General features: G+C 33.4%; 4 protein-coding genes and 1 pseudogene across 4 annotated transcripts; 2 read left to right on the forward strand and 3 right to left on the reverse strand.

The window, feature by feature from the left end:
* Positions 1 to 4,930: 4,930 nt before the first annotated feature.
* LOC112757761 (uncharacterized) lies at positions 4,931 to 5,752 on the forward strand. The gene has a single exon (XM_025806318.1). The coding sequence runs from the start codon at positions 4,931 to 4,933 to the stop codon at positions 5,750 to 5,752; it is 822 nt and encodes a 273-aa protein (XP_025662103.1).
* A 77-nt stretch (positions 5,753 to 5,829) lies between these two features.
* LOC114925525 (uncharacterized) lies at positions 5,830 to 6,189 on the forward strand. Its single transcript, XM_029293897.1, has one exon. The coding sequence runs from the start codon at positions 5,830 to 5,832 to the stop codon at positions 6,187 to 6,189; it is 360 nt and encodes a 119-aa protein (XP_029149730.1).
* A 1,252-nt stretch (positions 6,190 to 7,441) lies between these two features.
* LOC140173756 (serine/threonine-protein phosphatase 7 long form homolog) lies at positions 7,442 to 8,678 on the reverse strand. The gene is made up of 3 exons (XM_072198329.1): positions 8,008 to 8,678; positions 7,833 to 7,914; positions 7,442 to 7,753 (listed from the first exon to the last, which is right to left on the reverse strand). The coding sequence occupies exons 1-3, from the start codon at positions 8,676 to 8,678 to the stop codon at positions 7,442 to 7,444; spliced, it is 1,065 nt and encodes a 354-aa protein (XP_072054430.1).
* Positions 8,679 to 12,762: 4,084 nt separating this feature from the next.
* LOC112762082 (small nucleolar RNA U3) lies at positions 12,763 to 12,972 on the reverse strand (annotated as a pseudogene).
* An 8,187-nt stretch (positions 12,973 to 21,159) lies between these two features.
* Positions 21,160 to 25,557, reverse strand: LOC112755563 (amino acid permease 8). The gene is made up of 7 exons (XM_025803735.3): positions 24,943 to 25,557; positions 24,354 to 24,587; positions 23,975 to 24,068; positions 23,278 to 23,495; positions 22,691 to 22,830; positions 22,356 to 22,577; positions 21,160 to 22,009 (listed from the first exon to the last, which is right to left on the reverse strand). The coding sequence occupies exons 1-7, from the start codon at positions 25,004 to 25,006 to the stop codon at positions 21,587 to 21,589; spliced, it is 1,395 nt and encodes a 464-aa protein (XP_025659520.1). The 5' UTR covers positions 25,007 to 25,557; the 3' UTR covers positions 21,160 to 21,586.
* Positions 25,558 to 26,296: the final 739 nt, after the last annotated feature.

A 26,296-nucleotide genomic window follows, 5' to 3' on the forward strand; every position in this document is an offset into this window, starting at 1 on the left:
AAGAAAATTTTTTTTATGTGTGTATGTTTATGTTGTCAAAAGGGTAGTATGATAAGTATTTAAAAAAGGAGTAGTTAAAGAGACAAGATTTAATATATTGTATGTGAAATGTAGTGTATTTTATTTTATATAATATGTGAATAATGTATTGATTAAATAGTATGGTTTTGAAAACCGGACCGGACCGGCCGGTTCAACCGGAAAAACCGGGAACCGGTTAGTTAACCGGTCCGAGTAAGCTCAAAAATCGGCTAGCAAAAAACCGGTAAAAACCGGTCGAACTGGCCAATTAACCGGTAAACCGATCAAACCGGCCGGTTTTTTAACGGTTTTTTAACGGTTTTTTATTAAATTAATATATTTAAAATTATTTTTAGGTTTTTTAATAATTTTATTTAATATTTAATTAAATCGGTTGAACTCCGGTTGAATCTCGGTCGAACCATTGAACCATTGAACCAGTAACCTTACCGGTTCATTGACCGGTCCGGTTCTCGCAACCTTGTTAAATAGACTAATTATATTTATATTAATTAGTTATTAAAGATAATGTTAAATTTGGTATGATTTTTTTGTTTTTGAACTTTTTGAATGTACATTCTCTCTTCCCATATCACAGTAACAACTGAAAAAAAATTTTTGAACCAATAAATCTAAATTAAAGTTAATATAAAAAGAAATCTAAGTTAATAATTGTTCTTCCAACGTATATTACTTGGAAAAGAAAATTTAATTAATTATTTTTTTACATAATAAATATTGTCTAAAAATTTAATTTTTACACACAAAAAACTTATTAATATTTATTTTAAATTAAATTAATGAATGGATAATATATATTAAAAAAATTTCATCATTCTTCAACACACTTCTATCGTCTCAAAAAAAAAACTAATTATATAATTTTGTTAAATCTGTTTAGACATACTTTTTTCGTTTAATAAAATAACAAATATTAAATATCCACTCAATAATATAGTATATTCATTGTAAAAAATTAATAATTTAATTATAAATAATAGGTTGCATCTAAAATGCTCAATAATAACTTGAAGTATTTAACTTTTTTTTGGACAAATTTTTTTTTGGAATATCAATTATTAAATTTTTTTTCTTTTTTTAGTATTTGAAATTTTCTTTTAATTATTTTTTTTAAACAACTGTAAATAGATATTTTAATGCAAACAAAATAATAAGATAGTGTCTACATAATACCGAAAAAATGATCATGTTTTATAATATTTTTCTTGGTGTCTACCATGTTTTCCTATATGCCTGATATTATACAAATTTTGGTGCACATATTTTTAGTGAGTTTAATTTTGATGTATTGACGGTGTTTTACACAGTCGTGTAATTATATTTGGTAGGGGTGCACATGGGTCGGGTGAAGCCGGGTTTGATGTGACCCAGACCCGGCCCGAAATATACACCGGGTCTATTTATTAGACCCGAACCCGGCCCTAGACCCGATGAAACCAATACACTTTCGGGCCACAATTATACCGGGTGAAAACCGGGCCGTTAACATTACATTACGTTGATACCTTCTTGTAAACTAGCATGTAAAAATATCCAAATTTCCAAGGCTCCAACCAATAGTTAACATGGTAAAATTCACTTAGAAAAATATAACAAGAACCAACCATTCTTCAAAATTAAAGCATAACCACAATCAATATTAAAGCATAACCACAATCAATACTAATATTGTCTAATAATACCAAATATTTAAATCAATACAAATAACACAATCTTATGTATTAGTCTAAAATCTTATGCATTCTAAACATAAACATTAACTTATAGTCTTATAATGACTAATAACACAAAATATTAAGGTTTACAATACTTAAATTCCACGTAAGAATAGTCATGATCCATCACTAATAACACAAAATATTAATTGTGTATGATGACCGAGCCACCGGGCCGACTTCGGGCCGAGCTATGGCCCGGACCCAACCCGAAATAATGACCGGGTCTATTTTTGAGACCCGTACCCGACCCTAAACCCGATGAAATCACTCCAAATTAGTTCCTAAAGTGTTCGGGACCGGGCCGGGCCGGGTCTGTGCACCCCTAATATTTGGTATTTTGGATGACAATTCACACCATTAATATAAAAAGTAATTATTTTTGTTAATGTAGTGTTACGTCATTAGATGTAAATATAAAATTATTTTATACTAACACTGCATTAAAATTAAATTTATTTTTAATTTTCCTTTATAACAAAAAGTAAAGTCTCTTGTTACAATTTTCATTCTTAAAAAAAAATCAACTTTCCCAAAACATATATTCTCTCTTTCTACACCATAAAAATGGCAGTATTACAAATGTTGTTTGGCATCAATAATATTTTTTAAACAATTAAATATATTTTTTTTGTTTTATTAATTAAAAAATAATTTAAATATATAAATAATTAATAACAAACTATTTTTATAAGATGTCAAGAATACGTGGTGTTTGAATAATATTTTTTTTATAAATATCTTTATGTATCCAGAATAATATTGACAGATATATTGATATAATATTTAAATTAAATATATATAAATATTATCGTAATTTAAATGTATGTAAATACGTAAAGTTATATATTTTTTGTTGGTTAAAATATGCAGATACATTTTTATATTTGTGAAACTGAATATATCTAAGTCATCAAAAAAGAAAAAAAAAGGTATATATTAAAATAAATAAATATTAATAAATTTTTGTGTGTAAAGTTAATATTTTTGGAGAAAGAAAGAGTGTACATTCAAAAATTTCAAAAATAAAAAAATTATACAAGACCCAATATTATTTTTAATAATTAATTAACATAAATATAATTAGCCTATTTAATCAATATATCATTTACATGTTACATAAGACAAAATGCATTATATTTCACCTATAACATGTTAAATCTTGTTTCTTCAATTACTCTTTTTTTAAATATTTGTCACACTACCCTTTTGACAACACAAATATACGGCTCATTAATTTAAATATGGAAAATATTTTGGTGTATTGTGTGAAAATAGAGTAACTGTGTGTATTACAAATAGATGGACGTGTCAGATGAAGGGGTAACACGCAGGGGGCGTGGTGCCATCAACACGTGGGGGGCGTGGAGGCTAGGTGGCATGCTGTGGTTGAGCCACCTTAGCAGCACGCAGGGGGCGTGCTGACGTGGCAGAATTTGGTTGGCCAGGAGGTGCAGCACGTGGGGGCGTGATGAGTCAGCACGTGGGGGGCGTGCTGACGTGGCGAGGAGTGATTGGTCCAAGTATGCAACACGTGGGGGGCGTGATGACTTAGCACGCAGGGGTGTTCTGACACGTGTCAAAGCGTGATTGGTTGAAGCAGCCAGCACGTGGGGGGTGTGTTAAGTGCACTGCTCTATATAAGGTAGAGCTCGAGAGTATTTTCCATATTGAGTGAGATTTGAGTGTGTTGTGAGGATTCTCTGAGGCTATTGTTGGTGTAATGGAGGGCACCGTAAATTTGGTGGTGTATCGCAACGGTGAGATAATACGTAATACTCATGAGAGAGTGATGTTTGTGTCCCAGAATCCGTTTTCGTTTGTGGTTCCATGCACGATGACGTTAATGGAGCTGTAGAACGGCCTCTGTCAAAGCATGAAGAATGATACATTAATGAGAGTGAGCAGAATTCTATACCGAAATCCGGTTGTGATTTTTGGTGGTCTAATACAGTTTAATGTCATGTCGATCACTGATGAAGCGAGTATGCAGAAGATGTTTCAAATTCACCGGCAGACTCAGATGCGACACCCACAGATTGAGGTGTATGTTGATTTTGAAACTGTAGAGGCAGTGGCGGTTCAGAATGATATAGATATACATGATGATAGAGCTGTAGTGTACCAAGGAATGAATAGTGACAGCGAAGATGACTCGAAGCCACTTATGAGGCCGGCGACGAAGATGAGGATGGTAATGTGGGAGTTGACGCAGCAGCAGAGAATGTAGTGGTGGGTCCGTCGAGCAGTCAACCGATGGACGTTCCACCTTTTATGCGTGAGTTGGATCTTGAGACCATGCATGCCCCCGAGTTTCTGGAATATACAAACATAGGTACGTGATGACTAAATAATAATTTTTTGTTAGTTTATACGTTCGATTGAGTAATAGGTAGTGTTGTCTTAACCGGACTGGACCGGACCAGCCAGTTCGACCAAAAAACTGGTGAACCAAATATTAAAGCGGTTCGGTCCGTTAATTAAACCGAATAAGAAAACGAACCAGTATGAATCGGTAAAACCGGAAATGAACCAATAAAAACCGATCAAACTCGGTAAACCGGTCTAACCGAACTGCTAAAAATTAAAATAGTTGAATATTCTTAAAATGTTAGTAAAGATATGTATTTTAAATTTTAACTTTAAATTTTTTTACTATTTTTTAATTTTGTTGACATAGGCGTTGCCAATACTGAGGACGGGGAGTTCGGATTGGAATGGAATATAGTTCTAGAAAGTCAGTCGTCGCAGCAATTAGAAGCTTCACTATTGCTAAAGGAGTTGACTATGAGGTGTATGAGTCTGAGCCACAGACGTTCTATGCAAAATGCAAGATGTACGGACGTGGATGTGACTGGCTTATCCGAGCTAGCTTGATACTGAAAAAAGGTTGTTGGGAGATACGAAGATACAACGGTAGGCACACGTGCACGATCGGAACGATTTCACAAGATCATTCCAAGTTGGACTCAGATACAGTTGCTGATGCTATAAGGCAATTGGTCGAGACGGACCCGTCCATCAAGGTGAAATCTATAATTGCGGAAGTCCAGTCATGGTTCAACTATACCATTAGTTACCGAAAGGCTTGGTTGGCAAAGCAGAAGTCCATAGCCAACATTTTCGGTGGTTGGGAGGATTCTTACCAAGCCTTGCCATGGTAGCTCTCGGTCATGGTGCAGAAGATGCCTGGTTCAGTTGTCCAAATAGAAACACGACCACTGTACAACGGGAATGAGGAGGCGCAAGGTGTAAAAATACTTCATCGTGTATTTTGGAGTTTCAATCCATGCATTAGGGCATTCAGGCATTGCAAGCCCTTGGTTCAGGTTGACGGCACACACCTATACGGAAAATACAAAGGTACACTTTTAGTTGTTGTTGCACAAGATGTGAACCAGAACATTGTGCCTATCGCCTTTGCCTTGGTGGAAGGGGAGACAACTGATGCGTGGCACTTCTTTCTCAGGAATCTACGAATGTATGTTGTTAGAAAAGATGGCGTAGGTATGATCTCAGACCGACATGAGTCAATACGGGCAGCAGTAAATCGTTCCGGTGGTGACTGGCAACCTCCAAGAGCATGGTGGATGTTTTGTATAAGACACATCGGCAGTAACTTCTTAAGGGCATTCAAAGTCCTTCACTTGCAAAAGCTCGTTGTCAACATAGGGTATTCAAGAACGGTAGAGGAGTACAATATCAACTATAAGAGGTTGGAAGAGCGAGGCGAGACATATGCCAGGTGGTGCGATGCCATTGGACTCAGACATTGGGTATTGGCATTCGACGAGGGACATCGATGGGGCCATATGACAACGAACCTTGTCGAGTGCATTAACTCAGTGTTGAAGGGTGCCCGTAATCTATCTGTGTTGGCGCTGGTCCGAGCAACATATTATAGGTTAAATGAACTTTTTACGTGGAAGAGTGCCGAGACTCATGAACGCAGCGTGCTAGATATACGTACTCCGCATTTGCGCAACAGCGGATAGAAGCAAGAATGCAACAGGCTGGGAATATAGTTGTGCACCGCTTTGATAGATGAAATGAGGTGTTTGAGGTACGCAAAATGACTACTGGAAAGGTGCTAGTTGTTGATCTTGCGCGACAGACGTGTGACTGTGGGCACTTTCAGGTTGAACGAATACCATGTCGCCATGTTATTGCTTGCTGTGCTAACCAGCGTCTCGATTGGCAGTTGTATGTGCATGATGTGTACAAGATGACAGAGGTTCGTAAAGTATATAGGTTTGAGTTCACACCATTAGGTGATCCCGATACATGGCCTGCTTATGAGAGACCCACATTGGTCGCTAATCCCGCACAGAGGCGAACGTCTAAAGGCAGGCCCAAACTGACCCGATACTTGAATGAAATGGACTCACGCGACATGCGTGGTCCTCGAATATGCCGTCTATGTGGTGCTTAGGGTCATAGTCAAAGTAGGTGTCCTCAGCGTGCTGGACCGAATGGTGCTGGTTCGTAGTTTAATATTGTCATGTTTGTATTTTTTAATTTGTATTTTGTTAGTAGATGCTTTTGAAATTAGATGTGTTTGTATTTTTCAATTGAAGTCTATCCATTGATATTAAAATGGTCGCTTAACATTGTCATTAACTAATTACATAAGTTAACAAAATAAACATTAAACACGATTTAAATATGTTAATAAAACAAACATTAAACACGATATAAATATGTTAACAAAACAAACATTAACTGATTACATAAGTTAATAAAACAAACATTAAACACGATTTACATAAGTTAACAAACCAAACATTAAACACGATTTACATTAAGTTAACAACCGAAGCTCACTTCTTTCCAACAAACCAGTGCAGTCCCTTACGCATAATGCCCGTCTCTAACCGCGATGGAGTATACCTATCAGGTGGATTTTGCTCTGTCCGTAGGTCATATGGGTGACCTCGAACTGAGTCATCCACCCCCGAAGCTCCCGAACCGCCTGCCTCTGTAGGAGCGGCTGACCCACCTGCATCTGTCGGAGCGGCCGACCCGCCTGCCTCAACTGGAGCGGATGGACCGGGGTTGAACGTGTCAACAACTGCGTATGCCCGCTGACGCTGGATAAAATCACTATCACATGACGCACTCTCTGACGTGTGGTCGGAAGTACGACCCTGCAAACCATGTCCCATATCTACTGATGCCCTACGTGAATCAGCCGGCACTGACGGTGAAGTGATACCACTAAAATCTGACCAGCCACCCAAACCAGCGTCAGTCCAATACTGTAGTTGCTGATCTCTGGGTCCGTCGCTGGAGAAGTCAAACCAATCATGACTGGAAGGAATGGTAAGTATGGGATCATGATGCTGAGAGTGGTGGCTATGCTGGGACTGCTGAGAGTGGTGGCTGTACTGAGACTGCTTAGAGTGGTGGCTGCCCTAAGTGTGATGGCTACCATGACTGTAGGCCGGTGGCTGTGGTATATAATAAGGAAACGGCTCAAACATTGCATGCTGAGGTGGCTGAAGGGGAGGTGGCTGTGGTATATAATAAGGAAACGGCTCAAACACTGCATGCTGAGGTGGCTGAGGGGGAGGTGGCTGTGGGGCAGGTGGCTGTGGATGATGAGGAACGTACCCCGTCATTCTCAACAGATGTCCGTAGGAGCGCATGTACCAATCCCGGTACTCAGCCGTCGGTAAAAAATCTCAGGTCGGAAGGGGGTGCAGGTCTCGCAGTCGGCTGTGTCGCCTGTTGGCCCACTCCACTATCCATGGCCCATGCAAAACTGTCCAGTCATGAAGCTGCACTCCGCGTAGAACGATGCAATGCTGGTCAATTGGAATATCCCTTGGTACCCCTGGAAGAGGTTGTACATATCCAAACTGACGCATCACTCGATCCGCAGGGTGCCACTCGACACACTCGAACGACAACAACGGAGCAACGATGTCACACACCTCAAGATGGGGATGCAAGTTGTCGGGGACGATCAACCCGTCATACAGCCGCCACTCAAACTGCCACAGTATTATTGGTATATTAAAACCCTAACAATAATGGTTGAAGAAACGAATCAGAAGAAACATAACTATTTACCTTCTGCATGTAATCTATATCATGCTTGAATGTCTCTACGGTCTTCGATGACCACGCTGTGGTCCGTTCTGAATGACTCCATCTGCAACATTGTTAATTGAAAAAATTTAAATAACTCATCATATGTCAAACATCCATCATGAATATAACACATAACTAAAATAAGACTTATTACCTCCTGGCAACTGGTATCTCGGCCGGTGGAAGCGTTTGTCTCGGTACGGGAGCAAGACACGGCATTCGCTCCCATGCCCAAACAAACAACAGATTCAGAGGGCCATCCATCTCCTTCGTATCATATCGTAATGCACGGCATAGTGCTCTGTAAAGATGTGTCAGACATGCTGACCTCCAACTATAAGTACGGATCCGCTCGAAATCGAGAAGCAATGGTAGATATTTCGCATGGGCATATGCGGTCAACTTGTCCGTGAATAAAGTCGATCCTAAGAAACAGAAGATCTGACATCTGACGTATCGCCTGATGGACTCCTCAGTGTCCAACAGCTCTGCGTCTCTAATACGTCGAACCCAACCCAGCTTTATATAGGACTTCGCATTCTGACTGACTGATGGCACACGACCGAATATCGCTATGCCCTGATTTTGAACAAAGTCATTACTACTATCTGTCCATCCACTGACAGGCTCTCCATCAATGGGTAGGCCGAATATATTAGCGACATCCTCTAATGTCACTGTAACCTCACCGATCGGCAATACAAAGGTGTGGGTCTTAGGCCTCCACCTTTCAACCAGAGCAGCTAACATGGGGTGAAATCCTCTTATGACTCCAATTTTAGAGATGTGGTAGAATCCCATGGCGCGTAAGTAGTTCTCCACCATCGGATTCTACGTCTGTGGTGGATCCAGTTTACGCACCAACAAATTCCTGTTAGGCTGCATCAATAAAGATATCTGTTACATTAATTAAATAATAATCCTTATAAATATATTAATAAACATTCACATATTTATTTTAATATCTTATTTATTAAAATATTCAACTTAGTTTATCTATTTATTTATTTATTTATTAAAAATTTAAATTCCTTATTTATTATAATATTTATTTATTAATATACGTATTTATTTAATATTCATAACAACAAAAATTAAAAAAAATTATTAAAAAATTACATATTATAAAAATTATTATAATATTATTAAATATTTATAAAATATTACGAAGGAAGGAGGAGTAGTATTAAGGTTTATTTCATAAAAATTATTATAATGTTATTAAATATTTATAAAATATTTATAAAATACACACAATAATAATATTCTCATTACAAAATATATATACATTAAAAAATAGAAATACATAAAAAATAAATAAACTTTAAACACAGAAAAAAAATTAAAATCTACCAACTTACATAAATGAGATGATCTAAATAGTTGATAATATGAGTCACCAAAAAAAAAATAGTTGATAATATGCTTTTCAGGCGCTAAAAAATTATGTACCATTTTTTTAAATTCTTAAACTAAAATTTTTTTCTTTTCACCGTATAAACTTAGCTCACTAATACTCACTACTACTCCTCAATACTGATCACTATCACTCACACTCTCCTATATGGATACACTTCTTTCTTACCTTTTCTCTTATATTCTGTTTTCTGTGTGAGCCATGGGAGAAGAAGAGTGAATATATATGCATAGAGGAGGACACTTGTACTGATTCCTGAAGGAGAGGGTTGTCCCCTGCATGCAGGCAGGCCTGCACCACGCCTCCCATGTGCTGAGTCAGCAGCATTGGAACTCTGCGGTGTTTACGGGCTTCCAGGCACCTCGCCCCTCCCCTCTCCCCTCCGGTGGTGACTCACCACGTTCCTGACGTGTTGAATGGGCGCACGCCACGTCGCTCTCCAGCTAAGTCACCACGCCCCCGGCGTGTTGAGGGTGACCTCCACCTTCCAGAAATTTTCCTCCTTAGCCAATATCCGGCCAAACCCATATAACCATAATAAAAATAATTTCTGTAAATACACATAAAATTTTTTTTTCTATATTATAAAATTCACCTTTGCGTTATTGTATATTGCATAATTGGTGGATTTTCTGGTGAAGAAAAGGATCTAGCTTCTACACATATAAAAAATAGGTGGCAAGTTAATATAATGGCAAGTGTCCATTTCAGGAGACAAAATATGAGAAATGAACAAGTTGGGTGCAGGATGGACAGTGATGCTGCCACTGTTCACACATGTGGTATAAAAATGTAATGGGATTAAAAAGGTTGATTAGCCTGTATTACGGGATTTGTTATCGTAGTTAATAATGGACTTTCTGAAATGAATTTTTTTGTTCTAGACTGTTTGTAAGAGCAAGAAAAAAAAATGGATTCAGATAGCTTCCATGAAAATACAAGAAGGATGTTTTTAGATAAATGAAAATTTGTATATGTTAATAGTTAAATTTGTCTCTAAAAAATTATCCATTTTTTAAATTAGTTCTCAAGATTTTTTTAGTCATATTAATCCTTGAAAGATAAAACGTAAGTCAAATTAGTCATTCTGTTAGTTAGATGAATTAGATGATGATGTGTCACATTAAAGTGCTACGTGGCATGATGACATAGTAAGTTAATGTCACATGTCACAACATGATTAGTTGACGTGTCAGGTCAGTAACACTTAACATACTACGTGTCACTTGACGTGTAAAAAAATTATTTATAATCAAAATAGTCACTGAAAATCTAGAAATAAGTAATTTTTATTTCTAAAATTTTAAAAATTAATTAAATTAGTCCTTATATATATATTTTTTATTTTTTTTATAATATTATATTTGAAATATTTTTTATAGTACTAATTTTAATATTATTTTTTAGACCTTAATAAATAAAATTTTTTTTACATAAAATAATAAAAATAATAAAATTATTATAAAATTTTTTGTCATTTGTATTTTAAATTTTATATTTTCAAATTGTAATTTTTTTATGGTGAATTTTTTTTATTTAAACGAATTTATCAAATTATTATTGATTATATATTTAAAAATTTAATATTTTAAATCTTACTACATAATATAATATTTATTTTAAAATTTTAATCTTTTAAATTTTTTTAAAATTATAATTTTTATTATTATATAATATATATAGTAGAACTCAATAATTAAAAAACTGATTTGTGAGATCACTTGTTGAATTTTAATATTTTAATATATTTTTTAAAATAACTACTATATTTATTTAGTGAGATATAAAAAATTAAAATATTTAAAATAATTACTATATTTATTTAATAAAATCTAAAATATAGTTTTAATATTTTGGATTTCACTAAATAAATATAGTAGTTATTTTAAATATTTTAATCTTTTATATCTCACTAAATAAATATAGTAATTATTTTAAAATATTAAAAAAATTAGAGTTTTAATATTTTAAATTTCAATAAATAAATATAGTAGTTATTTTAAATATTTTAATCTTTTATATCTCACTAAATAAATATAGTAGTTATTTTTAAATATATAATAAATAATAATTTAATAAATTCGTTTAAATAAAAAATTTCACTATAAAAAATTACAATTTGAAAATATAAAATTTAAAATACAAATAAAAAAATAACTTTATAATAATTTAATTATTTTTATTATTTTATGTAAAAAAATTTATTTATTAAGGTCTAAAAATAATATTAAAATTAGTACTATTAAAAATACTTCAAATTTAAAATTATAAAAAAAAATAAAAAATATATATAAAAACTAATTTGATTAATTTTTAAAATTTTAGGAATAAAAATGACTTACTTCTAGACTTTCAGAGACTATTTTGATTATGAATAACATTTTTACACGTCAAGTGACACGTGACATGCTAGATGTCATTGACCTGACACGGTAACCAATCATGTTGTGACACGTGGCATTAACCTATTACGTCATTATGCCACGTGACACATCATCATCTAATTAACGGAAGGATTGGACTAATTTGACTTACATTTTATTTTTTTATGGATTAATATGACTAAAAATATCTATTGAAAACTAATTTAAAAAATGAATAATTTTTTAGAGACGAATTTGACTATTAACCCATAAAAATTTTTATTTATCTAAAAGCATCCCTTCTTGTGTTTTCATGGAAGCTATATGAAGCCATTTTTTTCTTGCTCTTACAAACAGTCTAGAACAAAAAAAATTCATTCCAAAAAGCTCATTATTAGCTAGGATAACCAATCCCGTAATACAAACTAATCAACATCTTTAATCCCATTACATTTTTATATCACATGTGTGAATAGTCGTGGTATCACTGTGTGCACCCAGTCGGATCACTTCTCATATTTTGTTTTCTGAAATGGACACTTATCACTATATTAACTTGTCGCCTATTTTTTATATGTGTAGAAACTAGATCCTTTTCTACGCAGAGAATCCAACTGCATAATTTCTTAAGTTATTCGATTTTAATTTTTAATATACCTTTCAATTTTCAATAACTATGTATATTTTTTGGCAGCTATCATCGCTCATTATATATATATATATATATATATATATATATATATATATATATATATATATATATAGGTGAGTTCTACCCAACCCCCCTCTATTTCAACATGTAAATTACCCCTCGTAACGTCACATGTTTTAATTGGATGCTTAGTTTTAGTTTGAGTTAATTTAACTCAATAAGAGTTAATATGTTAACTAAAATAGGGTAATTTTGTAATTAAATATTTTTATAAGAGGGATAAATATATAATTTCTATAAACATTAAAAAATAAAGTTATATTTTTATTATTGTGTAGAAATTCAATTTACCCCGGTCTCATTTCTCTCTGAAATTGAAAGAAAAAATCAACTCATTGGGTGTTCCATATTTTGATAAACCAGGAAATAAGTATTTAGAGAAAATAACTAATTAAATGGCTAGGAAAAAAAGAGTTGAGTCTGTCAGAACACCGTGAGACCATCTCGATCACAAGGTTGTAGCGCGAACAATCCTCCACCGTTCAGATGGCATGCGCTTTGGAACAATTAATCACACTCTGACCTTACGGTCATAGTTCATCCGCCAGACTTTGGTTCCTGTCTTCTTAGAACTCAAGGATACAGATGTACGAGCCTATAGAACAGATCCTGTTCAAGTAAGGTCGTGTTCTGTGTTTTGTGTTCTTTGTGTTTAGTTATAAAAACTGCTTTTGTTTTGTGAACCTAGGCCAGGTGAGACTAAGTTTACGTTTGCGAAATTCGGAAAATCTTAAAATTTAAGAACGTGAAATCGATTATGATGACTTTTTATGATGATAGTGTAGAAGGGGAAGACGAAAAAGAAGATAAAAATAATGATGATGATGATAATGATAGTGATGGTGATGATGATATGGGATTTCTGGATGGCATTGAAATTAAATTTGGAGGTATTTAATTACATAATCACCCACTTTGGGCTATAATTTAATTACTAATAATTTAATCATAGTTAACATAGCAACCAATTAAAAGATGACATGTCACAGAGGATAAATTATATGTTATTATAGGAAGGGTAGGTTAGAATTTACCATATATATATATATATATATATATATATATATACACAAAAATATTTTTCACTATTATTAATAATAAAACATCGTCAAAGTATTTTAAAATATGACAAAACTACACAACGTTAAATGTATACTCAAAAAATATTTTAGAAGTTAAATTTTGATTCGATTTTTTACAAATATGATTAGAAAAAGAATTTTTTTATTCTTAAAATTTTAAAATTTTATATTTAGTAGATTTTTTGTGATTAATATTTGTGATAAAAATTTTAGAGATCAATTTTTTCTCTCTATATATATCATAGCTATCTAAATAATTTTACAAAATTTTAGATTGAATGTATAAGCAGTTTGTCAAATACAAAAATCATTTGTCACTTGTAATAAAAATAATTATTTTCGTATTTTATAATATTTTAAAAATATTTTTATCTTTATCAAAAGTGAAGAATATTTTTATTAGCATTTTAAAAAATAAAAGACCGTTTTAATAATTTATCCCTAATAATTTATATAAAAATTTTATTTTAAATTATTCATATATATCCGTGATATGATTTATTAATTTAAAATTTCACTGCAATATATACTAAATTGAAGAAGTTTTTCACATTCATTATTTGATCATATTATAATCACACTTTAAATTAATGACGGTGTCACATATATTTAGGAGACCAGAAAAATATTATATACTCTCATGGCTCATCATTTTTCTAAGATAATTTACATTAATATTATACACACAGTTCATTCTTTAGAATCATATTCTATTTCAGATTTGATAAAATAGAATGAATTAAAACAATATTTTATAAATATATAATTACCTTAAATATATTAACTATTTTTTTACTTTCTGATCGTCTGAAAAGAACAAAAGAAACATCTTGTTTTTTGTTCAGCAGTTTTTGATTTCTAATAGACCTTTCAGTAAAATTCGAATCCAAATGCAGTTCTGACCATCTGTCAAAGAAAAAAGAACAATTAGCTCGTGCAAAGGTTTTCTCGGGTCAGGGAGAGATTGGCCAGAGAGAGAGAGAGAGAGAGTTACAACAGTTGAGTATCTGCAGTATACATATATGATTGAGCACATTGTCAGGTGGCACTTTGAGAACCATAATCTTCTAATAAACTAATTCTATTAGACTACAATCACAACTAATACACTATCATAATCTCTATGTTTAAATCTTCTTAGGTGCTTCAGATTCTTCTGACTTTGTATAAAAAGGGAGCTACAACTTGAAACACTGTCATGGTCCCTGATTGTCAGTTTCTTCATTAATCTCTCTACTCTTCTGCCCTTTGACATCCTCATCCGATCCGTGTCTTCTAAGTCTGGTATAACTACGTAGATAATCAACCATCAGCTTCTCTCTAAAGTGCAAAAAGGCAGCCCTAGGCAGAACTTTGATTAAGATGTCCGCGACCTGAACTGTTCCGAGTGATCCTTTTTGTCACAAAGTCACATGAAGTGAAGATCGGTTTCAAAGTGTTTAGATTTTGAGTGCAAAATGGGATTGGCTACTAGGAGTACAACACTAAAATTATCACAATATATAGAGGGAGAAGTTGGAAGTTCTATTTGCAACTCATTAGTCATCCAGTTCTTAATCTAGATTAATTCAGCTACCAAATCTGTCATAGCCTGATACTCAGTCTCGGTGCTTGACCTAACCACTGCCCCTTGCTTCTTGGAGAACCATGACACCAGGTTCTTCCCAAGAAACACACAAAAACTCCTTGAAGACTTTCAATCATCCAAATCGCCTCTCCAATCAGAGTCACTGTATGCTACCACAGTGGTGATATTTGTTGGTTGCAACAGCAAACCAAAGGTAAATGTACCACAGACATAATGCAAAATGCATTTCAAAAGTCTCCAGTGTTCATTGAGTGGATGGTGCATAAATTGTGAGATTTTACTCACACAATAGGCTAACTCAGTCCTGGTCACTGTAAGGTATTACAAATTACCCACAACGGATCGATAGAGCTTGGGGTTGTTGAAGGCAGATCCTCCAAAAGCAGAGAACTTAATTGATGATGGTAGGGGAGTGACGCATGGCCTGTAGTCTTGCATCTCAACTTTCTTCAATAAGTCGTTAATATACCTCTCTTGGGACAAGAAAATACCACCACTGTCTGTCCTGGTCACCTGAATATCAAGAAAGTAGTTTAAGGCACCCATGTCCTTTAATGCAAACTTGGTGTTGAGCTGTTGAATGATTTCACCAATAATTTATCCGAGCTGCCTATGATGATAATGTCATCGACATACACGAGCACCACTGCGGTTAAGTCGTGCCTGGACCGAGTAAAGACTGACATATCAGACTTAATAGCAATGAATCCAAGATGCTGGAATGTTGTAGACAGTTTGTAATACCAAGCCCTTGGTGCTTGTTTGAGGCCATACAAGGCTTTGGTGAGCTTGCATACTAAACTGCCATCTCCAATTTCATAACCCTAAGACTGCTTCATGTTCACATCTTCAACCAAATCTCCATGAAGGAAGGCATTATTAACATCAAGCTACTTGATGATCCATGCCTTTGATAACGCAATAGTGAGCACAACCCTTATCAAAGTAAGCTTTACTACGGGATTGTAGGTCTCAGTAAAATCAAACCCTGGTTGTTGTGAGAAGCCCTGAGCCACCAACCTCACTTTATACTTTGGTAGGGTGCCATCTGAATTGTATTTAACCCAAAAAACCTACTTGCTACCGATATCTTCCCGTCTTTGAGGTAGGGGAACCAATTTCTAGGTCTGGTTTCACATGAGAGCATGGTATTCTGCATCCATAGCCAATTTCCATTACGGACTTTGCAGTGCATCCCTTACTGATCTCGGTTCAATTGCTGGCAAAAAGGGTCGTGGTCTTACACTGCCAGCTTTGCCCTGGATAATCATGGGATGTATGTTTAAAGTAGGTGGTTGGGTTTGTGAAAAATCAGGTAAGACAATTTTTAGATAAAAAATGGGAATAGAAATAGGTGTGTTTAAGGGTGAAAATGGAGAAAAGGATGGTGTGGGAGGTAAAGAAGATGGCTGTTGTGAGAAAGCAGGAGGAAGAGAGGGCAACAATGTGGGTACAGAAGGGAGAGCTTGGGAATTTGACAATTGATGTAAGTAAGAAGAAGTTGGCTGGGAAGGCAACACGAAAGGGGGAGTGATCTTCTGAGGATAGGGATGATTGGAGTACTAGCTGGAATGGTTAGGCGTCAGATCAGATTGTTCGCTAAGGGAGGTAGCAAAATTGTTGTCTTTGAATGCAAACAGGTGCTCATTAAAGACAATATTTCTTGAGATTATCTATTTTTCTGCTCAGTAAGACACTTATAACCTTTATGGGAGCTGTTGTATCCCAAAAAGACACAAGAGAAAGACCGAAATTCCAATTTATGCTTGTTATAGAGCTGCAAGTGTGGGAAACATAAGCAGTCGAAAGCCCAAAGACTAGTGTAATCAGCCTTTTTGCCAAACAGTTTCTCATACAGTGACTGGTTAGCAAGCATAGGCATGGGTAACATGTTGATTAGATGCATTGCAGTGCTGAACGCTTTCCCCCAATACTTGACTAGCATACCAGCTCCTGCTAACATGGTCGGTCCCTTTTCCACAACATTCCAATGCTTTTGCTCAGCAATGCCATTTTGCTGGTGTTTGTGTGGACATGAAAAGTGATAAATAATCTCCTGCATCTGTAAATATTTTGACAAACACACATATTCAAAAGCATTATCAGATTGCACCATTTTTATTTTCACATTAAATTGTAACTCAACTATTTGTTGAAAACATATAAAGACTGATTTGAGTTGTGAACGTGTTCTAACAAGTAAAGCCAAGTAAATTTGCTACAAGCATTAATAAAATTTATGAAATAAAAATTTTTATAGGAATCAACTATTGGGACAGGTGTGTAAACTAATGTCAGGGGTGTAGTGTAAACTATATTAGAGATTGAAAATAATAGTTGATGAGATTTTCCTAGACAACAGACAGTACAAATAGATTTATTGGGGGTAAACTATAATGTCATAGGATTTTAGAACATTAACTACTACACTATAAGAAACATGACCTAGTCTATTATGCCACAAAAGAAAACTATCAGTAATGGACATAGTTGAGACATAGGCTGCTACATTAGTTGAGACATAGGCTGCTGCTGCATTATAAGAAATTGTAAAATTTTAAATTTTGTTAGTTTAAAAATTATTAAATTTAAAATGATATGTTGAATTTTTAAACAAATTTTTAAAAAATTAAAATATAAGTTTGCCATAAGATTTATTGAGGGAAAAATTTGACGGTAACAAGTTTTAGAATTTTACAATTAAAAGTTTATATCTGCCACTAAATTCGCCGGTAATTAGTGGCAGATAAAAAAATCTGTTGGTAAACAATTAATGAAAAGATTTATACTGTCGGATTTATTCCGACGCTAAATTTAACGATAAACAGATCACTGACGAATTTTTTTGATAAATCCATCAATAAATTCGACGATATTCAACAACTTTTTTTGTAGTATTGGCATGAAGAAGTAAGCTAAAGTTTTGAGTATGTTATTTAGTTTTTTTTTATGACCGTATTTTATTTAGAATCAGTCTGGATTGATTTAAAAAAAATGTATTTTTTTAAGTTTTTTGAAAAGATATTTTTTAATAGATAAAAATTATTTTTTATTTAGATATATTTTTGAAAAGAATTTTCAAGTATTAAAAACGTTTTTTATTTTTTATAAATAAGGTATTGTAAAAAATTAATTTATTTTTTAATAAAAATATTTTTTAAAATATGTATCTAAATAAATTTAAAATAAAATAAAAATATTTTATTTTTTAAAAAATATATTTTTTTACTCAAAAAATCAATCCAAACCAATATTTAGTTTGATTCAACTGAATAATATCTGATTTATCTTTTACGAACAATTATCAATCCGTTTTTCTTTTTTCATCTTGATTTAGCCGAATAAAATATTTTCGGTTATTAAATTGACTACACCTCACATATCAATATTTGAGCTTGCATTTTTATGTAAAGATAACTTCCAACAACATCAATAGTTCACCATTTTATAATTGGCAAGTAGTTTTACTTTTACATAAATCGGTTATTTATTTGAGATTTGTATTTTATATATCCACTAAAGAACCTTCTTCCGTAACGGATAAATAGTTGTACACGAAAGATTTATTTATTTAACATCTGTGCAAACATTATTGAGATGAGATTTACAACGTAACAAATTAACAATGTAAAATTTGCCAATTCATACTCACAAATTATTGTTAACTAAATTTACAAATATCTCTTACTACTTAATATCCTTTCAACTTTGAAGGATTATCTCCATTTTCTTTCTCTCTTTTTTACAAACTTTTTCAAATCCACCTTTATCCTTCTCTCAATGGAAACAGAAGCTTTGCTCACAAAAACGCTCACAATGTTTTCTCCCATTGTAATAATTTCTCTTATGATAGTTAGTTATTTCTTAGCTAGCTTGATTCTACGTAGTTACCATTGTTTCATGGCGAAGATAAAAGCCATAGACGAAGAAAGCCATGGATTTTTACGATCGGAAGATAATTATTGTTATGGCAAACCATCAAATGCCACATGTTTTCTGATCAATAAGGTTTTCAACACTAAGCAGATTATTGCAAGATTAAAATGTTCAATATGTTCATGTGATTTGGGTCGTACGGAGAAAGCAACAAAACTTTGGGTTACAATTTTGCCAAATTGTTATCATGTTTGCCACAAAGAGTGTATGTCAAAAAGGTTAGAATCGGAGAGAAAAGGAGGATGGCGACCATTATTTGAGTCAAAGAAATATAATTGTCCATGTTGTAATGGCAATGTTGATTTGAAGGAGTTGAAAGAGATAATGATTACTAGTAGACCATACAATAACAACAACATAAAGTAAATCATGGCTTGATTATTTTATTCATCAATGCCTCTTGTATATATGTAAATATTTTTTTTTTATTTATTGTGGATAATTTATGTCACTAGGGAATTATTCAAATCCAGCATGTTGATTTTCAATAGAAATGTATATTTGTGCCACTTTTTTTTATATATCTTAATGTAAATTTTCCTTTTTTTAGATACAAAGATAAATCTAATGATAAGAAAAAAATGTGCATATTTTTAGAGAAAAAATATACTTTATAGAACTAATAAGAGTTTATTTGGTGAACTTAAAAAGAAATTTTTTTTAGTTATCTTTTAAAAAAAATAAAAAATAAAAATAATTTTATATTTAGATATTTTATGTAAAAATATGTTTTTATTTATTAATTATGTTTAAATACAATAATATAAAAATACTTTTTTATTTATTTTTTATGTGAAAAACATCATTTTTTTAAATAATTTTTTAAAAAAATGTAAATTATAAATTCTAAAAAATGGTTTTTTTTTTATTTTTTTAGTAATTTTATTTTTACTATTAAAAACTTACTAAATACACTAAAAAAATATATCTTTTTCAACAACATAATGGTACCAGAACAATTTACAAAATTAAAGAGTAAATGATAAAACAGTTTCTCAAATTTTACCTATTAGTTAATTAGTTCTTCGTATTTTCAGCCAATCAAATTTGTCATCCAAACTAGCCAATATAAATATGTGAGTACTTAATCTAATTTTTGCCTTCAAACCGTTAGTCAACTGTTAATCAATTAGTTAAGTCTAGCATATCCAAATTCCAAACTACCAAATTATCTAAACATCTAATTACAAGATTGGTGTTGTTACATGAATAAGTGTTTTATAACCAACTCTAATCAAGTTGGTACAAGCTGAGCGAAAAGAAAATGCGCATACGATCATCATTTGCATTTTTACAATACAATTTTTTGTTAAAAAAGCACATAAATTTTTACACATATCATATACATTTTTGTTTGCAAATGTATTTTGTTAGTTGAGTAAATAAATATTTTGAATATGTAGTCTTCTAAAAATTTGTATTGCACACTAAAATTTTTGTACTATAAACTAAAATTTATGTATCGTGCATATTTTGTTGGTTTGGTATCAATATTTTAGATATATGATCTTTAAAAAAATTTTGGTGTCAAGAAGAAAAGGACGAAGATGACGATGATAATAATAAAAGAGGATAAGGAAGAAAAAAAAAGAAGAGAAAAAATTAAACAACAACAACACGACAGTAATATGGCGACAACCATGACAACGACATCACGAGAAAAACGACGATGGAGAAAGAAGAAAAAAAAGAGAGAAAGGAGAGGAAGAAGAGCGGGCACCTGCATACATACAAAGGCACCTGCATACATACAAAGGCGAAGAAGCGAGCAAAACTTGGTTTAAAAAATACTTAGACCCCACCATTATTGTTACAAAATTATTTTATTGTCATCACTAACACTATATCCATTTTTGCCATCATTACCACCACCGCCACCACCCAAACCAAAACCACCACCCTACCACCCAAACCAAAGCCACCACCAGACCAACTCCAACCCTGATCAACACCCCAATCTTTATGACAAGCGTTTGGTAGTAAAAATAAGAAAAAGAAAAGAAATTCAGATATAGAGATCAAAATTTTGATTGTTTTTGTACTATATTTGGTAGTAGCACGGGACAGAACACCAAATAGATATGACTACGTCGGAAAGTTTATCCGCTGCCAAAAAAGTCACCAAGGTTGATGGTCAAAAAGTGAGTCCTACTTCTCAGTATAATACAGCCATTGGAAAATGCAGAAAAAAAAAAAAAGAAATCCAAATGCAATTAACCAAATTTACATTATTAACTCACAAACTTTTGGTTCAATTTACTGAGTGACGACATAAACACCATTGGAGAAAGGGAAAGCCAAGAACCTGTTGCACCTGAAAAGAATAATTCTTACCAATAGGTTGGTCCAAGTAGTAAGTAGCTCGGATTTGCTTAAGCAGGTCTCGAACTATATTCAGCTATCCCCACTGAGACTCATCCACCATAGCCAGGTGCGCGGTCCGGGTGGGGTCCAGATTAGTCTGGGTGAAGCTCCGGATACAGGCAGGCAACCAAAAAAAAAAGAAAGAAAAGAAATTTTTTTAACAAATCAGACTAGTTAAATACTTGATGGAACTCCATCTCAGTAGTCTCCCAAGAAAAAATAATCAATAGAGTTTAGCTACATTTATTTCATGTTTTAGTAACCAAAAGGACTATTGTCTATACGTGAAAACTTTGTATTTATGGAGATCCTGGCTGATTCCATGAACTGAACCAACTACAGCAGTCACCGTAACTATGAAACACATGAAGCTTAGAAGTTGAAGCATGCACCACTTCAATGTCCGTTTCTTTATCTGTCTTTGTCTGATGTGCATTTGTATTGGGAAGAAGACGACGAGAGGCCAGAACCCGATTGCTCCAAGAAGGGAAAGAATTTCATTGAAAAATGGCATTGCCATGGCAAGAATTGTGGACAATATCACAAATATTGTTCTCCAAATCAGCCTAAACAGGTTGAAATTGAATCTTATATTGCCCAACTTGGTTGGATACTCTTTGTTTATGAAATCTGATTCTGGCCATACCATGTTAGCACCCATTTCAACTATTCTATAGAATGGTTGTGCCATCACCTGTAACAAAATGTAGATTTCCCACATATATTAAGCATCATGGTCTAACGAAAATATCATCGAAGAACAATGTTAGTACTAAGTGTTAAATTTGTGTTTAATTTCTATGCTTCAAGAGTATAATGCAATTTTTCTATCAGTTAATAAATAAGCATAAAAGAAACTTTATACTATTAGATCAGTTTTATTGTTGTGCACTTTGTCATACACTGTCTGTCTATCACTCAATCGAATGCTTGTGTCTGTAAAACTTTTAAAGAGTGTGAGCAATTTTTGTCAAACACTTCGACCAACGTGACAATACATAATTGAATTCATAAATTGAAATTTAAAAAATTGAGCCAACCTGGTATGCTCCAACCATGTGGATCACGACGAACGTGTTCCCAAGGGCAACCAACCAAAAAGGTTCATAAAATCCGGTTAAGATGTTCCCCGGTGTGTGATCACCAAAAGCCGCATAGCCAAAGCCACTGCATAGCAAGAACAGTATTGTCATTGCTGTGACCCCCATCACATTAGCTTTTTTCATCTGTTTATTTTCTGGCGGATCTGATTTTAATGTGTCCTAAACAAATCACCAAATAATCAGATTCAATCAAATTTGCTATAGCAACTGCATCTCCTTCATTGATTTCAGTTTCTTCAAAAAGAAACCAGAGTAAGTGAATTGTATTTTACCATTATATCAAAAATAACAGTGGAATAATTCGCAGCAAGTGCTATGTTTCCCAGTGAACTGAAAACCCTCCAAACTTTATCTTCTGCAGATAATTCCGGCCCTATTCTTGTTCCGGTTATACTAGTTGGCTGTCCTTTTCCTGCATAATTGGAAGAAAGCTTTCAGACAAATATCATCCATTACTATAATAGAAAAAAGTAAATATCATTTTCAGTCCTGATCATTTTGATAGGAGGACAAAGCAATCATCCACAATTCAAAAATCACTATTCAGTCTCCAACCATCTAAGTAACTGGTCTAATTGGCTCATGTTTTTGGCCTAAGCAGCTTCTAACATGTCACCAAGTCACCGTTTACAAGGCTGCTTAGACCAGTTATTTGAATAACAATTTTCATATTTAGTTATCCAAATCCAAAAGGACATTTCATGAGTTGAGCTAGCAAATGCATTGAAGAGTGTTGACCAATAATTTATGTTAGATGAAAGGTCAAAGCATATGATTTTATAGAAAGATAACAGCTACACCAACAATTAAAATTTGCAATTCATGTTGAAAGATTTTGTATCAAATAATAGGTAAATACCTGAGATGACAACCGAGAGGGAAAGCCCACTTGCAATAAAAGCATAACCAAAGGAGGTTATAGCAGCAATGGTTGAAAGCCATGTTAGTTCATGGAAGTTTGGGATTTGGGACAAGAAGATTTGCAAGGTCCCAAAACCAATCATGAAAGGATTATTAGAAAACTTGCAATAAGCTTGATGTCCCTCTTTGTGGAAGCAAATTGCTTTCTTAATTGCTCTGCCACAATCAAAACATCATCAATAATCAGAAAAGGATAAAAGCTTAAAAAAATCATTTGAAGATTCTTATAAATTGGAAAATTCAAATTGTCTTTATATTTTAAAAGCTGCTTGTTAGGTTTATATGACTAGTCATTGTTTCTGTTGTGTTGGCCTCACATCGATGAGAAATTCAATGGTTAATATAGATTATTAGGATCGATTGCATTTTCTCATCAAATGTTGAAAATTCTTCCTTTTTCCATTAGAAACCTTTGCAATTGGAGAGCCAGATTGAAAATTTTGATGACAGTAATCACAGGAACAAAATTCAAAACTTCTTAAGTCATAGGAATCCAATCATAAGAACATTTTAGGCCTCCTTGAAAATTGTTAGATAATTAAAGCAATAATAATGGCACTCAATCATATCATCTGTACATATTAAACATATAAATTCAATATGACATAACCATAAGTCTTAAAGGAAAAACATACACTAAGCTTGTGGCAGAGGTTATTGTGTAGCCCACAGTGATTCCAGCAAGCTTTGTATATTGGACCAATCCACAAAACACATACATGGTTCCCCCTATTATGAAACAGTAATAAAGAACTAGTTAAAATAGGTCATGAACTTATTCAGATGCATGAACTGGAAGAGTTGTTACAAGGTCTTCATCAACTATGTACTGTCAGTGTATTACACGTGTATCCAATCACATAATAACGCATCAACATAAATAACTACTTTTTACATTAACTGCGTGAATGGTTATTGGAAAGAAAAATGTGATCGAACGACTCTGTGTAAAACATTTTACGCATCAAAATACTTAAAGAATCTCGCTGATTAAATGATACAAGGGTAGAATACCTAAGTATGCCTTGACAGCTTGCATGTAAGTGTAATTTCTCTTGCCAGTAATGGGGTCTGGAAATCTATAGCAATCTGCTACAAGATTGTAAGTGAAAGTGGAGATGACTGCGAAGGCTATCATAGTCGCTATACCAGCAATCCACCCTAACTGCGCCATGGCATACGCTAGAGCCAGAACCCCAGCCCCAATCACCACAGTTATTATGTGCGTCGTAGCCGTCAAAGAATTCCCTGCGACGCAGAATAGCACATGTTATGTTCAGCTTATTGATTTCTGGTAAAGATTGCTAGTATGCAAATTCATTAAGCAAGTTCAACTTATCCAAAGTACTAAAGAAGGTTCAATTACTTCATTCATCAATCACAATCTGTTATGGAGGACGAGAATATCACAAACAGTTATGCCTCCGTGAAATCAGTTATACCGATATGTATCTAGAAGTTTCTAATGTTCAGAAAGTTTGTTAAGTTAGTTAGGAGATGATCCTAGCTGGCACTTAGTTCCCATCCACAGTTGGTTTAGTTAGTTACTCATTTGCATCTACTTTCAAAATCAGATTCAAAGGAAGTTAGAGGAGTAACTAACCGGTTCTTTTGGCTCTGCCATCATCGTCGACTTCTCCTTCCATAAGGGCTCTGGTGATGACCATTAAGAAACGTGGATCCCCCAATAAGTTTCACAATTTTGAGGAATCTAATATGTGGAAGTTGAGTTGTGTGCTAGTAACTGACTCTTAAGCCGTGTGTCAGTAAAATAGATATAAACTTTTAAAATTATAATTCGAATGAATTAGTTATTGTCTAAAATTCCAACTTACCTTACACATAATAACTCTTAAATAAAATTATTAATAAATTATAATCCAGAAGACATAATTTTTTTATATTTATTCAAAAATTACAAATTTAAATTTAATTTTTATTTTTAATTAAAAAAATCCTTAAAATAAAATTACAATCGAAATAAATTAGTCATTGTCTCATACAAAAAAAATACCAGGGAAAAAAAAAAGAGGGTAGGCGTGACCGCATGAGAGTGGGGACGGTGGATGGATGAAGCCAAAACCAAGACGCCACACAACACAAACTCTCTCATCCTTTTCAATTTCAATATAAAATTTAAATGCTGACCAGCTATCAATCACATGCTTCCCCAAAAATCAATTAACAATTGGGGATGAATTATTATTTATTTTGATTTGATTTGATTTGATGATCATAGTCTCAATTGAACGACGAATGTGGGACCGCACAGGACAACACAACTTGTTTACTGTAAGATTTGTGGATTTCTTTTTTGAAAAAGACTTCTTGATATTTTTTAGTTGAGACTTTAGACTGATAATTAAATTAATAAATCAGAGTTATAAAATAACTAAATAAATAAATAAGGAAGAGGTAACAAATATAAAATAAAAAATATAAAAAGAGAAAGAAGTATTACAACATAAAAGAGAGCGAGAGAGTATTTTATTCTTTGTTGTTGTGTAAAAAGCTTCAGCCTATATTCCTATTTATACATGTGCAAGGCTTTACTTTTTCAAACTATATTAAATACAATTATCCTTGAGAATGGCCATCTACATAAGATGTGATAAAGTATTCTTATCACAACACTCCCCCTTGGATGACCATTTAGGATTATTGCCTCATTAAAACCTTAATAAAGAAAAACCCAGTGGGAAAAAACCTTAGTGAAGGAAAAAGAGTACAATATCCTTTGGTGATGGGGACCGCCTCATTAAAAACCTTGTCAAGAAAAACCTAATGGAAAAAAAACTTGACCAAGGAAAAAAGAGTACAGTCTCCCCCTCTTGCCGACATCATTTAATGTCTCGAAATCGGCGCATCCCAATCTCATGTACCAATCTTTCAAAGGAGGATTTTGGGAGTGACTTTGTGAACAAATCTACCAGATTGTCACTTGAGCGGATCTGTTG

The sequence above is a fragment of the Arachis hypogaea genome, chromosome 6 (assembly GCF_003086295.3).
Source record: "Arachis hypogaea cultivar Tifrunner chromosome 6, arahy.Tifrunner.gnm2.J5K5, whole genome shotgun sequence".
Taxonomy (NCBI): domain Eukaryota; kingdom Viridiplantae; phylum Streptophyta; class Magnoliopsida; order Fabales; family Fabaceae; genus Arachis; species Arachis hypogaea.